The sequence below is a fragment of the Arachis stenosperma genome, chromosome 3 (assembly GCF_014773155.1).
Source record: "Arachis stenosperma cultivar V10309 chromosome 3, arast.V10309.gnm1.PFL2, whole genome shotgun sequence".
Classification (NCBI taxonomy): Eukaryota; Viridiplantae; Streptophyta; class Magnoliopsida; order Fabales; family Fabaceae; genus Arachis; species Arachis stenosperma.
This window is the reverse complement of record NC_080379.1, coordinates 31,848,165-31,863,797: the sequence shown is the minus strand read 5'-3', so window position 1 is coordinate 31,863,797 and position 15,633 is coordinate 31,848,165. Positions and strand designations below refer to the sequence as shown.

Sequence of the window (15,633 nt, the reverse complement as noted above, 5' to 3'; positions counted from 1 at the left end):
ACTCACAAAAATTGAGCTTGGCTCACGGCTCGACTCATTAACAATCGAGCCTATTTCTTAAGCTCAAACTCGACTCACCGAAAGCTCACGAGCTGGCTCAAATAATAGAAACATAAATACATAATTTATAATTCTATATCAATAAATTATAACTTATATATTTTAAAAAATATTTAAAAAGATCAATTTTATATATTGTTATCTATCAATAAATTATAAATTTTTTATTTATGTCCTACATCAAAATTATATGTAAAAAATAAATATAAAATTTTAAATAATTAAGACCATTAACATATATAATTATATAGTAGTATTTCATATGTATATATAATATTAAAAATATAGAGCTCAATTCCAAGCTCAAGCTTGGCTCACTAGCTCACGAGCTTAGCTTATCGAGCTGTTAATGAGTCGAGCTCGAGCTAGCTCATGAGCTGACTTGACTCACTTCCATCCCTACTTTCAGTTTCAGACATATCCTCATGTGCCAGAAGCAAGCCTTCTGCCTCAATTAGTGAAATTGCACCAGATCTTGTCATGATTGATGATATGTACATGGCATACTCTTCACTGACACCATCAGTAATAGCAGTGATATGCTCATTTAATGAAAGAAGATGTTCAATACCAGCAAGTGCATCTACCTTGCGGATTCTTTGAAGATATTCTGTAGCGGTCAATCCATGCATCTTCATGTTCTTGAGTTGTGCCTTCAGTTGTTGAATCCTTATTTCCGAGATCTGGAAGAAATAGTCATTGATTTTGTTCCAAACTTGATAAGCAAAGTGGAAATCAAGCATTCTGTTCTTGAATAAGGGATCCAAGGAGATGAGTAACCATGTCATCAATTGATGATCCTTGAGCTTCCACGATTTGTATTGCTCAGATTCTATACCAGCTTGTTTTAATGCTTCATTATCAAATTATGCTAGGATCTTCTCTTCAATTAGGTGATCTCCTAAGCTATTTCCATTAATGACATGTAAATCTAACTGCTGCCAGGTACGGTGGGTTTTTTCATCAAACTTGTCTAAGATTGGGTTGAAGAAGATTGGAAAGAAATAATAGCGTTGGTCATGGATGCAAAACCAGTGGCTCTATGATACCATAATGAGAATTAGAGAGTGAAGGTGCTTTAAAGGAGAGAGCATGAATGAAAAAACGTAAAAGAATTGTATTGAAAATGTGAATTAAGTTTAAGTTCAACAATAACCTAACATACCTTATATAAGAGAGATTAAAATATAAGATCCACGCAAGACTCTAATAAACTCTCCAAAACTAATCATTAACTAATTACAGCCGGACTAACAAACCTATACATGCATAAGACTCTAACAAACTAAACCAGAAATACTCTAACAAACTTACATATTAATCAAGTTATTGCTTTATTTTGACATATAGTTCTTTCAATAATTCAATTAGTTCAGTATCACATTTATCCTCATTATTGTGAGATACCCTATTTAAAAACTAAAAGTAAAAAATTAATTGTTTTCATCTCGCGAGATGCAAGTTACATTTGAAAAAAAAAAAAAAGAAAAATGTTTCTCGAACTATACGAGAAGCCTCGTCTCATAATTCAGCATTTTTCCACCAAACCCCATTTTGAGGCGTTACTCCTTTGAAGAGTCCACAATCAAATTTTTTAGCCATAAATTGTGTTCTCTCTCTGTTTTTTTTTTTAAAACCTCTTTTTATTCACACAAAAATTTTGTCATTGTTTATAAAAAATATTTTATCCATACGAAAAGTTTGTCATCAAAACAATTATTATATATTGTATTTATTTTATATATTTTAATAAAATAATTAATTAATGTAAAAAATATTTTTTTATAATAAAATAATCAAATATATTTTAATAGAATACTTAAAATTTTTAAAACATCATAATTAAATTTGTTTATGAAATCAAACAAGTATTCATATACAATGGCTAGTTCGTAACTAATTTTTAATATATATATATATATATATATATATATATATATATATATAAACATAGTTATTTATTTGTATTAAGTTGGTCGCATATATTTCAAATAAATTTCTGGCATAGTTCACAATATTGTCTGGGAATGAAAGGTTGAGTTTATGGAGTTTAGCCATTTGAAAATTAAATTGTGACATAAAAAATGAGCATATATCAATCAACCGTAAAATAGTATAGATAAGAATACAAAATTATTACATATTCACATCTATATAGTTAAGCCATTTGAGAATTAAATTGTGACATTAAAAATGAGCATTCATCAATCAACCATTAAATAATACATATAAGAATACAAAATTATTATATATTCACATCTATATTTAAATTTTACAAATAATACATTTAAGTTAAGACAGAAAAAAGAAAAAATTAAATATAAAAGTACGAGGTGGTGAAATTTAAAATTAAGGTCCCACCGAGATTTGAACTCGGGTTACTGGATTCAGAGTCCAATGTCCTAACCACTAGACCATGGGACCGCAGCTATTTAATGCTAAATTTATATTATATATTACCTGTGTATTAAATTTCACCCTTAATTTAATATATTAACTTCCATAGACATTTGGTGCTTTCCATTTCAAAACCCCATCTTATCAGAGTCAGACTAAAGTAAATGAGGCAAACGTCATCAGCAGGTTATGTCTGATGACGTGGCACGTTGGGCTGTTCCTTTGCATCACTTTTGGGCAAATTGGATCCGAAACGAAAGAGGCAGGTCTACTTTAGAATTTCTAATTTCGATGGTCTCTGATATTTTTTTTTTTTGACTGTCTTGTAATTTACGATGATGAACACTTGCTATCTTTTTCTCTTGCTCGGAAAAATGTGGAGTATCAGATCCCGTAATGTTGTTTATCATATCATTATTATTGTACTTTGTCCCCTCATCAATGCCTCAACTATATTACTAACTCAGCAAATAAAAGGCAATCCTTGATTATTATCTTGGTAATAACCTAATAGTATATGGTGACTATATGTTTTATTCGGATAATATTAAAGAAACAAAAAAAAAGTTTAAATTTATGTTGTTTAATATTCATTAGAATTAATATTCATTAAATTTATGTTGTTTAATATTTTTAATTATTTTTTGTTATTAAATATTTTGGTTTTATTCTCACTCGATAAATTAAAGTATTAAAAATGGAAAGAAACATAACGCATTCACATTGCTTGCCTTGTTGGAACATGGATTCACGAGAGGTTGAAAAATGATGCAAATATTTTATTTTTTCTGTGCTTCAATAATTTGAGCGGCTTCTAATAAATTATTTGTTACTATTTTAGTTTCTTATCTTGCCAAACAATAATGCCCGCCACCAACTACGTACATGAACTAATGTCAATGCTCTTGCTTACATGCGGGATAAAGTAAATTAAAATGAAATGATGTTTCATAGTTAAGAGTTAATGATGAAATTGATTCTAAAAAAATAAAATATTTAAAAGATAATAAAAATAAATTTAAAATAATTTGATATTTTTATTTTATATTTTTTAATTATTATTAAAATAAATAAATAATTTTAAATATAATAAATATATAATTATAGATGTTATATATATAAAATGATGATGTTATATATATATATATATATATATATATATATATATATATATATATAAGTGTTTTTGTAATTAAATTAGCATGAGTCTAGCAAAAAAAGAAAAAATTATATGCATCACTGCTTTTTTCTTTTTTACGCTTTTCCTGTATAAAGATTTTTGTTTGAGCACAAAAATTTAATAATATAATACAAAAAATTTTGTATATAGTACAAAAATTTTGCACATAATATAAACTTATTGATATAATATATAAATTTTTGTACATAGTATAAAAATTGTATACATAACACAAATGTTTATAAGTATATAAATTTTTATTGGGAATTTATTTTATTGGTTTGGTCGGTCAGTCAACATTCTAGTTAGATATGTAGTCATTCAAAAATTTATGTGTTATACATGAAAATTGATGTGTTGTATGTATTTTGTTGGTTGTATGTCAATATTTTAGATATGTGATCTTTCAAAAAATTTTCTACTGTGCACCAAAATTTCTATGTTATGCATCAAATTTTCTGTATTATATATTTTGTTAGTTGGGTGTTTATGTTCTAAATATATAGTCCTTCAAAAATTTCTATGATGTACATACACAAAAAATTGTGTCGTGTATCAAAATTTCTATATTCAATAGTTTCACTGAACATATATAGAAAAAAAAATGACAGATGGTGATGATGTCTTGATGATAATGAAGGAGGATTGGAAGAAAAAAAAGTGGAGAACAAATAAAAAAAATGCAAGGCAACAACGACAACAAAGCACGCATATAATAAATGAAACTTGATTGAACTTGATTCAAAAAGATTTTACCATCTAATTTTATTGATATATAAAATTATAAATGTTAAATTAAATATGATAATTTTAAGTTATTATCTCTCTAAAATAAAATGTGGTTTTTGAATAATACAATAATAAATTAAATTATTTTTATTTGTCAATTAAGTGATAACGTATCACAAAATTTATGCCAAACAATTGTATCTTTCAAGATACGTATTATCTTTTAGAAAATTATTTGATTATTAATCATCTAAGATAGTTACAAAAGCATTCAAAATTCATGAAAAAATTTAAACATAAAAATAAAAATAAATTCTCATCTTGTTCATGTCATAATCCAAATAAATAAAGTCATGACTTAAAATGAGTTGGTTTTTTAATAGACCCAACGAAATATGTCCATACTAAAAAAAATAGTCCAAAAATTACATGAGTTAGCCTACCCGACTTATTCGGGTATCGGTATTATGACTCTGTCCGATCCGACTTGTGCAGAAACTAATAATTTGTCATCCCACTATCTCAGATATTATCAATAGATGAGTAACCACTTCAATGTGTGATAACTTTTCATGCACTACAGAAAAAAAATTATTCATTCACTTTATATGTGAACTATGAAAGTAATGACCAACTCATCACTTTTTTTTTATAAATACTCTATTAAATACAGGTATTTTTTATTTTATAACAATTTTCATAAACCTATTTAAATTGTTGCTGACTTAGGTATTAGATCAGTCTTTTACAAGTATTTCCAATCGCTATCTACCTGAAGACACCTCAAACACCTTTTCTACCTCCTCCGACTTTTTTTTGCAAAGCCTATTTGTTTGTCAATTCATTTCAAGTATGCCTTAAAAAAAATAAAAAAATAAAAAATAAAATTTTAATAATATTTTCAAAAAGGTAAATTCACCTTTCACTGTATGAAAAGTAATAATAGTGACTTCTTTTTTAAAAAGTTGATGATATAAGTATAGAAGAATATGTCTGTTTTTCTAATGATATAAAGCAAATTTGTTAAGTAAGTAAATAATTAATTTATTATTTTTAACGTTTGAAGGACTCTTTGTCCTTCAAATTTTAGTCAAAGACTATATTGAGTTTACTATACGAGAATTATTCATAAAGAATTTACATTATTTACTCAACTAGAAGTATATTTTTTTTTTCTATATAAATGATCAGAAGTCAAACTCTATCTTCATATATATGGGTTAACTATTTTGTTTCAATGCTATGTTTTGTTTTCCTTTTTTTTTTAGGTACAAGTGTTCTACGTAGATCAACTAAGGATTAATTATAGCTGAATATGCTACACTTTTTTATGGTTACCCTGTGTGACTCTCTCTGTGTATGAATATTTGTGTGGATCTGAAGTACATTTACTAATTTTATTTAATATCTTTTTCCTATAAACAACCACTCACTAATTTTCTTCATATCTTTTTATCTTAGTATTTTTATACGCATGTTTTATTTTATGAGTGTTGGAGCTTTTGCAGGTAAACGTCCAACCACCAAAATTATACACCTTAAAACAAGAAGATAATAAACGATAAATTTATATCTTTTACTCTACTGCCTGCTAGAACCAAATAAAGTTTAGTTATACTCTCATCCAAAAATGTTACTTCAAACAATATAAAAGTTAGCGATGAATAACCAATAGAGTACGATGAGCATTTCCATCACTAGATATGGACGACCTACTCTTTTCCGTTTTCTTTGGCCTACAAAAAGCCTCGGTTCTGTCCTTGTTGGTGTATCTGAGGAAGGTACTAAGGACAATAATGATAGAAATAAAGCAATAAGTGATATAAAAGCACACAGGCTCAAGGAAAGGAGAAGATAATAACTTGCTATAAATGCAATTGCCGTGCAATCTCTCACATAAATACAGACATAACGGCCAAATGTGTCCCCAGTGAAACCACACACTCTGTTCCGTTGGCATGAGGAAAGAATTACAACAATGGCCAAAAGCCAACAGAACCTTTGGTGGGCCATGGGGTTTCTCCATGCAACGGCCTAATGCCCTACAGCCCTAATGTGTTTTCTTTCTTTTTGATTTTATAAATTTTGAGTAAAATATTAAGGGATAAGTAGGTTTTCGAATCTAATTTTTAGAGTCAAAATTAAAATTATTTTTAATTTTTTCTTTGTTCAAAATGGTTCTGAATATTATATTTGATATTAAAATTATTTTTATTTAAAAAGAATAAATTTTGGATAAATTTACTCTATAAAAATTAATGATTACTATTAAAAAAAATACCATCCTTAAAAATAGTTTTTCATTTTATCAAAAACCACAAAAGAAAATAATATTTCATAAAATATGAAACAAAAAAAAACAAAAAACAAAAGAATTCCCACAGTTTATAAGATGGTAAAAGAAAATAAAGTAAACTAACAAAGATCTTGTTTGGACGAAAAAATTTTATTTGAGTGAGCTGTCAAACAGCTTTTCTTCTGAATTACTTTCTGAATTCGCATTTTTACTCTATTTTTTTTATTCTTTGAGGTCGTTGATATACTTTAACTCTAAAACACTTAAAAAAAAATTTATCGCGCTATCAAATGACATAAAAGAGAGATTAAAAATTAAGAATTTGGAGTACAGAAAAGTATATTTTTCACACTCTTTATCAAAAAAAAAATTTAAAAACTCAATTAATTAAACTAAAATTATGTAAGTTAGTTAATAAACTCCATATATTTTAACACAATTTAAAATAATAAAATGATGTTTATCAAGACCAAACAAAGGTCATTTCACGACCCAACCCAAACAAAGGTCAACTAGCCTTAGACATGGCACTACAGCGTTGAACTTGCATCTAAATTACCCTACTCAAACACAGCACACATTTGAAAGTTGGTTCTTGTTTTATATCAACACTCCATAATTTTGTCAACTTATCCACCAAAGATTCTAAATACACATCAATTTTAGTTTTAGAGTTACTTAAATCGAGTATAATGTAACTTAGAAGTGGATAGAGATCCTTCGTACACATTTTCAGAAAAAAATTGCGTAAAAATATCGGGCCAACAAAAGTATGTTTTCTAAACGTTAGAGTTTAGTGTGAGTTCATCAAAATACAAGGTCAGTCTAATGTTTTTTAGCTATAGCAAAATTTGGATGCATTTGATCAAAATCTAAGGATACCTCAACGATCGATGGATGAGATATAAAACCGTTGTCTGCGCTATTTTCGCTGTGCCACATCATATACAGGGCCAAACTCATGGAAGCATATTATCTTTTAAGTTTAGGGATTAGAATAATCAGGATTCTTTTCTATTCTAAAATAAAAAAATTTATTTTCCAAAAAAATAATTAGATTTTAATTGTTAGTATAGGGTTTTTTGTTTTTTGGACATTTAGGTTGAGTTTGTCGCACTTCTGGCGAAACTCACTAATTTTATAAAATTCGCTGCATGAACTTTATTTCTGCTCCCTCCATAAATATCAGATTGGGTGAGAAGAAAAATTGAATACTGGATAATATTGCCCGTGGCAATAGCAACCAACATAAAAATTTACAAGAGCACACAGAAATAATGTAGTAAGAATGGTGCTCCCCAATACTTAAAATTTGAAAAAACCTAATTTGATTTAACTATAGTTGTCATTATCATCGATGATGTTAAAGAAATCAGGCTTGTTGTTTCTCCAACTTTCCTTCTCATCTAAATTAAACTAAACTAATTTTTTTAAAAATTAAAAATTTTGATTATGGTATATATTTTTTTTAAATTAGAAGCACAGAAACAATTCAAGAGTATATATTTTTTTTCAAATTAAAAGCACAAAAGAGATTAAAAAGCATAGAAATTTAAAGTTCGTCGCGAGCACTAAGAATTTTATGAATTTTATAAAGTTTGCTAAAAGTACGATGAACTTGTCAAAAAAAAAAGTTAAATTTGGATAATTAAAATTTGAATAATGTTTTTGGGAGAATAATTTTTTTTTATTTGAGAATAAAAAAAATCCTTAGAATCAAGTAATGTATTTTTTTTTATTGAAATTCTATTCGTCTTTTATTTATCAAGCTCATTTTTTTTTGCTTCATATTTTAATGTCTTGTAAAATTTGCTAGTGAGGTTTTTATCCAATTTCTAATATAATATGCAAGCATTTGAGTAACAATATATATATATTTTTTTTTTGAAAAAAAGAAAAAGCTCAACACTCAAAGTGGAGCATACACGGAAAAAGGTAAAAACAAAACTAACTAGCTATTATGTCATCTTTGGCATAGTCATCAACAATATACGCTAGTTCCCACACCATTCTGCAGCACTAAGAAACGATTGTGCCACACACTCTACAACGCCTACTGTCTTGTTCTGAAAGATTACATCATTTCTCCGTAACCAAATATTCCATATCACAGAGAAGAACCCAACTAGCCAGAACTTGCGCACCTCCTGTCTCATAGACATGTACCTCCAACTCTCAAAGTGATCTTTCAAGGTGCCGGGAGCTGTCCACTTCTGACCAAATTCTGAAATCCATCCACACTACACTTGCCAAGAAAACTCATAAGCTACCAACAGGTGATGAACACTTTCATCTGCTTTCTTACACAACACACACAGATTATTAGGTGGTCCCAGGATATCCAACCTACTAAGCCGGTCCTTTGTGTTGATCAGGCCAATCAGAGCAAACCAAGAGAATAACTCAACTCTAGGCAGAACTAAACCTCTCCAAATCTCTTTTGTGAATCTGTACCTCAGAATCTCCTCATCCATAGTCGCTTCCTGCAAGATCTGCACAAATGAATTAGTCGTATAAACACCTTCCTTATCGAATTTCTACACCACTCTATCTTGCACTTCTGCTATCAGCCTAACAGATTGCAAGGCATGCAGCAGCTGATCTAAAGTCTCTGATTCCCACTGGCGGAGCTCCCGCCTCCATTGAAAATGTTAAACCCACTCTATCCCATCCCAAAACCCACAATCCCCAATTGGTGATCCTTTTTGGTTCGAAATGAAGAAGAGCCTCGGATAACAGTCTTTCAGTTTTTCTATTTGCAACCACGTATCCTCCCAAAATCTAGTAGTCCTGCCATCCCCTACCTCAATCGCGAGGTCATCAATCATCTTCTGCCTTACTTCTTGCTCCTTTATTTGTAGATGACATATATCTCTCCATGGACCCTCTCTCACTGGTAAAATCTGAGTAGACAGCAACTAATTTGGGTTCAGTCTATTGCAAGAACACACAATCTTCTTCCACAACGGACAGTCCTCCTTCGAGAAACGCCACCACCATTTAAACAGTAAAGCAATGTTGTGAACCACTACATCACCCACTCCCAGCCCTTCTAGCTTCTTTGGTGCCTGGATCACCTCCCATTTCACAAGAGCCATGCCAGGTCGTCCGTCATCTTTCCCCCAGAAGAATCGCCTCTGTAAAGAAATGATTCTTCGAGCAACCACATTCGGCATCTTATACAGGCTCAGGTAGTACACTGGTAGGCTATTTATGACAGAATTAATGAGTACCAGCTTTCCAGCCTTACTTAGCACCTTCACTTTTCATAGGCTGAGCTTCTCTTCCACTTTCTCTATAATCGGTTTCCAAGTTTTTACTAACCGCGGATTTGCTCCTAGGCTAATAACAAGATACCTCACTGGCAGGGTTGCTTCCTGGCATCCAAGCATCTGACACATCCGACTGGTCCACTCCTGACTGTAATTCACTGGTATCAAGCTAGACTTCTCAAAGTTAATGCTCAGTCCCGACATAACCTCGAAACACCTTAGAAGTCTCTTATAACTCCTCACTATCCCCTCTTCTGGCGGGCATAATAATATTGTGTCATCTGCAAACTGTAAGTGTGATAACTCAATATCATCCCTACCGACCAACAGTGGGGAAATGCGACCGTTTCTCACTGCCTCGCCGATCATTCTGTTGAGCACATCCACTACCAAGACAAACAGGAATGGCGATAACGGATCACCTTGACAAAGTCCCCTTTCTATTTTAAATGCTTTTGAAGGGGATCCATTAACTAGAATAGAGATGGATGCCGACCTTATACACTCCTTTACCCATGCCCTTCATGTACTGCCGAAACCCATTTTCTCTAACACCGTATAAAAAAAGCACCATTTAACTCTATCGTAGGCTTTGTGGAAGTCCAGTTTGATAATCGCTGCTGCCTTTCTTTGTCGTTTTAGCCGATGTACCGTTTTGCATGCAATTAAAGCTCCATCGTGTATCTTCCTTCCTTTCACGAAGGCACTCTGGGACTCTCCCACTAATCCTGGCATTACACTCCTCATTCTTCGTTTCAACAATTTAGAGATGGCTTTATACACACATCCAACCATGCTAATTGGTTTAAGGTCTTTTATCTATTTCGTCCCAACGAACTTTGGTGCCAACGCTACCCATGTTACATTGGAGTCTGCTTGTAGTCTTGCATGCTCAAAGAAGCTCAATACAGCTGTAGTGAATTCTGATCCAATCTCCCCCCAACACTTTTTTATAAAATTCATGTTGTATCCGTCATTCCCTGGTGCTTTCGAAGATTCACAGTCCCATACCGCCTCCTTCCCTTCCTCTGCTGAAGGCATCACCTCTAAGGTTTCAGCTTCCTCCCTCTGTAGTCGGTTCACTAAACCATCTCTAAAGCTCACCGTTGAGGAAGCTTCCTGGTGGTACAAGCACTTATAAAAGTCTCGAATAGCCACCTTTATCCTTGCTTGATTCCTTATTACTCTCCCATTAATTACCAATGACTCGAATATGTTATTACTTCTTCTTGCCGAGGCGATATTGTGAAAATATTTAGTATTCATATCCATCTCCTTTGCATTCCGGGCCCTAGACATTTGCTTTCAGTGGACATCCTGCTTAACATACCACTTCTCACAGCATCTCACTAGCGCCCTTCTCCTTGACTCCAACGTACCATCATGCAGACTACTACTTACCATATCGTCCACCTTCTTGATCTCTTCTTCAAACTTCCTTATCTTCTCAGCTATATTCCCAAAATGCTGCTTATGCCATCTCTGAACTGGAACAGACAGCGCTTTCATCTTGTCTAGGAACTGTCTATCACCTAATTCCCTCCACTCTTCCTTCACCATTCGTAGAAACCCTTCATGCGTAAACCACGAGTCCAAGCTCCGGAAAGATCGTGGGCCATCAAACTTTCTGCTTTCTTCCATAATCAATGGGCAGTGATCTGATAACCCTCTTGGACCTCCCCTTAGTCTTGTCCCCGGATACATCTCTAACCATCCCAAAGTGACTAAGCTCCTATCGATTCGACTGCACGAGCTCCCCCTAAACCATGTATACCTTCGATCATTTAACGGCAAGTCAACCAGCTCCATATCATTTATCCAATCTCTAAAATCCTCCGCGGACGCTGATAATGTAGTAGCTTCTTTCCTTTTCTCCAAATGCATAATTTCGTTAAAGTCACCCAGAAAACAGATCGGTACCTGGCACAACCCTGCAATATAACTCAATTCTTCCCATACTACTAGCTTCTCAGCTCTCACATGTGGTCCATACACCAGACAAACTGCACATTGAAAGTGAACTTTTATCACAACCCCTTTTACACACATCCATCTATCTCCTTTATAGCAATTAGTCAATTTGAACACTGTTTCATCCCATATGAGCAACAATCCTCCGGAGGCCCCAACTGAACTTACATACTCCCACCCAGCTCCATCTCTACCCCAAATACGCATAACATCAAACTTGGTTACCAGCTCCTTTTTTGTCTCTATCAGCCCCAACATATCCAAACGAGACTTATTTTTAAAATTCTTTACCATACTTAATTTTCCAGCACCACCTAAACCTCTAATATTCCAGGAACTAATAATCATTTAACATTAACAGAACACACCTGGTTGCGATACTTTGGCCTGCTTCTTCGTATTTTCTCTTTTTTCTTTGCCTGTTGCCGCTTCAGTGCCATTGCCTCATTTTGCTCCTGCAGGATTGCCATGATATCCTCCTCATCGCTATACTGAGCACCAGACTCTACAGCTAATTTCCAGGCTTCTTTGTTCTCGGCCATCTCATCTTCCTAGCTCCGCCTTTGTTCCTCCCTGCGAGGTTCATTTCTATCCTCCACGCTAGCCTCAACCTTTGACCCAGCTTCTGATCGTCTCTCATATGCCCCCTCTTGGCCTCTGTCCCCATCCCCTGTCCCACGTTTCATCGGTCCATTTCCTCCCTGCGTTTTCGGTCCTGTCTCATAATGGATTTGTCAGTTTTTGTTCTGTGCATATCGGTTCATGTCTGCAGCCTCCCCCTCTTCATGACTAGCACCCATTGTATCTTCCCCCATATTCATCTTCACGATTTGAGTCATTTCCCTAGTCGCCTCGTTAAGGTCCAGTCTCTGTCTCCGATGGTGGATACCGTTACCCTGAGGCGTTGCTCTTGTCCCCACTGTCTTCTTTCCAGCGAAACCCCCAACCATGACCTCCCATACAGCCTCCTCATTCCGGATCAGCTTCCTGCTGATAACCTTCGAGTTGCTCAGCTTCGTGGCCATAGCGTCCCCAGCCCCGTCAAGCTCATCGCCCATTTCGTCTTCGATTGGCTGCCGCTCCCCAGCCGAGAAGCATCAGTCGCCTCGGCATCGCGACACTGACTTCTTCCTTCCCCCACAAACCCTATTGCAACCCCTGGTCTGCTGTCACGTGAAAGCTCCACCTGTGAACCACTTGCAGCCTTAGCCTGCACTCATTGCCGGGTCACAGGATTGGACTCAAGTCCAACCTTACTAGTTGGCCAACCAGGTCCATCCTTGTGAAGGCCCGTACCACACTCTCTTGTCTGGGACTCCTTACCATCCTTATTGGGCTTTGTTGCTCTTAGCCCATTAGACTTACTTGTAACCTCCTTAATACTGTCTCCATGATGCTCCCCATATTGACATGTTACCGTTTTGTCAGAATCATCCTTCTCATTAATCGCTCTTGATCCTTGAGAATCCTCTTTCTTATTAAATTTCGGACAATTAGCCATGCCATAATATGAATTCAAATTCTGATTATTCCATTCATTTAAATCCACTAATGAATTTACGAAACTATCCTTCTCAAATTCATCGTTCTTGTGTCTCCGCAGCATGAGCTCAACCGCCTGATCCCGGACAGCCACCAGACTTCCGCCATCATAATTCATGCCTCCGCCACTTCCATCAAGTTCCGTCACGTCAGGCTGTAAAATATGTCTGTCTCTTAACTCCTTGTATCTATCCTGAAAACACTCCGTTCAATATACCTCCCCTCCCACTTCTCTGACGAGGACATCAAACCCGCTTGTACCTATTGTGATGTGAATCCAATCGTTAATCATATCGAAGATACACGTATCAATCAAAACTCGAACCGCGCTGAAGGAATTACACGACTCCGTTAATTTATCAAGCTTAACCACCTCGCCCCATTGCTCCCCTATTCTGCGGAAGGATTCTGTTGACCAAGCATGCAATGGAACTCCATAGCATTCCAACCAAAGTCTTATAGACTCGCTTTTTTCCGTCTCATCCCATCTCCATACCACATAAAACATCCTTAATAAATCATTCATTCGAAAGGTGTATGCTTCTTCAGCGCTCAACACCGTGTCAAACGTTATCATAACTTTATAGGCTCTCAGCTCCCTAACTTGTGTTACCCCTGGCCATTCCATATGAATCTTTTCCTGAAGGTCGTTGAAATTGACCGCCTTCTTCGTACCTCCAACAATACTTCTTTGTAACCGCATAACATTCTCATCCGATATCGGCACTTCTAAATTCGTCTGCCTTCTGTTGCTTTGTGGATCCTTAATTAGTGTACCCCTCGGCTTCGTCACCTCTCTTTCGTCAACTGTTCTTACACCCGCATTCATCGAAACACTTCTTCCTGCTTGGTGTGAAAGCTAACTTATTAGCTTCATAAGAATTTTTAGGAGTGCCATCTACTCTAAAAACTAGTTTATTTATTAATGTAGTTCATTAGTTAAAACTAGAGATGATAATAGGTTTTTATGAAGGTAGAGAGTCATAGGCTCCTCTCTTAACTAATTCTGTCCCTATTTAATAAAAAGAAAAGTATAGGTTAACAATAATTTTTGTGAACAATATGAACAATAAATTTAATAAAGTAAAAATATATTATATTTTTAAATTATTCATCTAAATCTAATATTAAGATAATTATCTGCACACTTAATAAATTAAATATTTAAAGACATCACATCAAAAATAACAGAGTAACAGAGACATTAGTTTTTTTGTTAGTGCTGGTTTGTTTGTTCAGCCCATAATAAAAAAAAAATAATAACAATAATAAATAAATTAAATTTACCTGATAACTTTTGATAGTAGGTTAACTTTTAAGGAGTGCTGCACTCCTTACTTTATCTGGAGTGCACTAGCTTTCGCCTTCAAAAAAGTTATTATTTATCTAAAATTTTTCTTAATAAAATACTTTTCATTTTTATTTTATTTTTGTCATAAATTTTCATTTATTTTTTCTTGCAGAAAAGACTGATATTTACGAGTATCAATGAATATTAAATTTTAAATTTTTTTAAAAAATTAACATAATTATAATAAAATTCTATATAATTTAACGTAAATAACATAAAATTCTATATATATCAAATTAAACACAATTAAAACATAAATTTAACGTAATAACATCTACATAAAGTTTTCAACATATAAATTAAAATAAAATAAATAAAAATGTTTAAGTAAAAATTTTCTTTCGCAAAAATTTTGTAAGTCTCATAGGGCAGGTATTTCAATTTCCACCCTGCCATCCCCATTTATTTGCGAGACTAGATCCTTGTCCCATAGGAATTATGCATATCTCTATTAGCTTTTTTCATGGCGAATAATCTTCATAGGTACGAAATTCTTTATCATCCCTAATTAAAACAACGTTAGTTTTGATGTGTTTCAGTCTTAATACTCAATATTCTATCAATGCAAGACAATCTTGAACAAACACAATCTTTCTACAATATTTTTTCCACAACAAAACTAAAAACAAATTATGAAGAGAAGTAATGTTTAACATTATTATTTTTTTTACTATTTACATTATTATTTATATTTCAACTTGACTAAATTTAATCCTTATAAAATACATATTTTTTTTATTTGGGTCTCTGTAATTTTCGTTTGTTTGTTTTAGTTTAATAAAATTTAAAACTTATTTAATTGATTATGTTAAATGCTGACGCATGTAACATATTA

The 15,633-nt window shown here is 33.2% G+C and overlaps 1 protein-coding gene and 1 non-coding gene across 2 annotated transcripts; both read right to left on the bottom strand.

The window, feature by feature from the left end:
- Positions 1-425: 425 nt before the first annotated feature.
- LOC130965835 (uncharacterized) lies at positions 426-10,681 on the bottom strand. The gene is made up of 5 exons (XM_057890598.1): positions 10,465-10,681; positions 9,987-10,320; positions 9,614-9,869; positions 8,933-9,154; positions 426-743 (listed from the first exon to the last, which is right to left on the bottom strand). The coding sequence occupies exons 1-5, from the start codon at positions 10,679-10,681 to the stop codon at positions 426-428; spliced, it is 1,347 nt and encodes a 448-aa protein (XP_057746581.1).
- On the bottom strand, positions 2,413-2,484 carry TRNAQ-CUG (transfer RNA glutamine (anticodon CUG)). Its single transcript has one exon. It is a non-coding gene; the product is annotated as a tRNA-Gln (tRNA).
- Positions 10,682-15,633: the final 4,952 nt, after the last annotated feature.

Bases quoted from the DNA above. Each gene is read 5' to 3' on its own strand.
- LOC130965835 (XM_057890598.1), bottom strand. From the start codon at position 10,681: ATGAGGAGTGTAATGCCAGGATTAGTGGGAGAGTCCCAGAGTGCCTTC. The intron at 10,321-10,464 runs GTACATGAAGGG...TTGTCTTGGTAG, and splicing joins AGAGAAAATGGGTTTCGGCA to TGGATGTGCTCAACAGAATG. The intron at 9,870-9,986 runs GTTAGTAAAAAC...TGTCATAAATAG, and splicing joins AGCCTAGGAGCAAATCCGCG to CCTACCAGTGTACTACCTGA.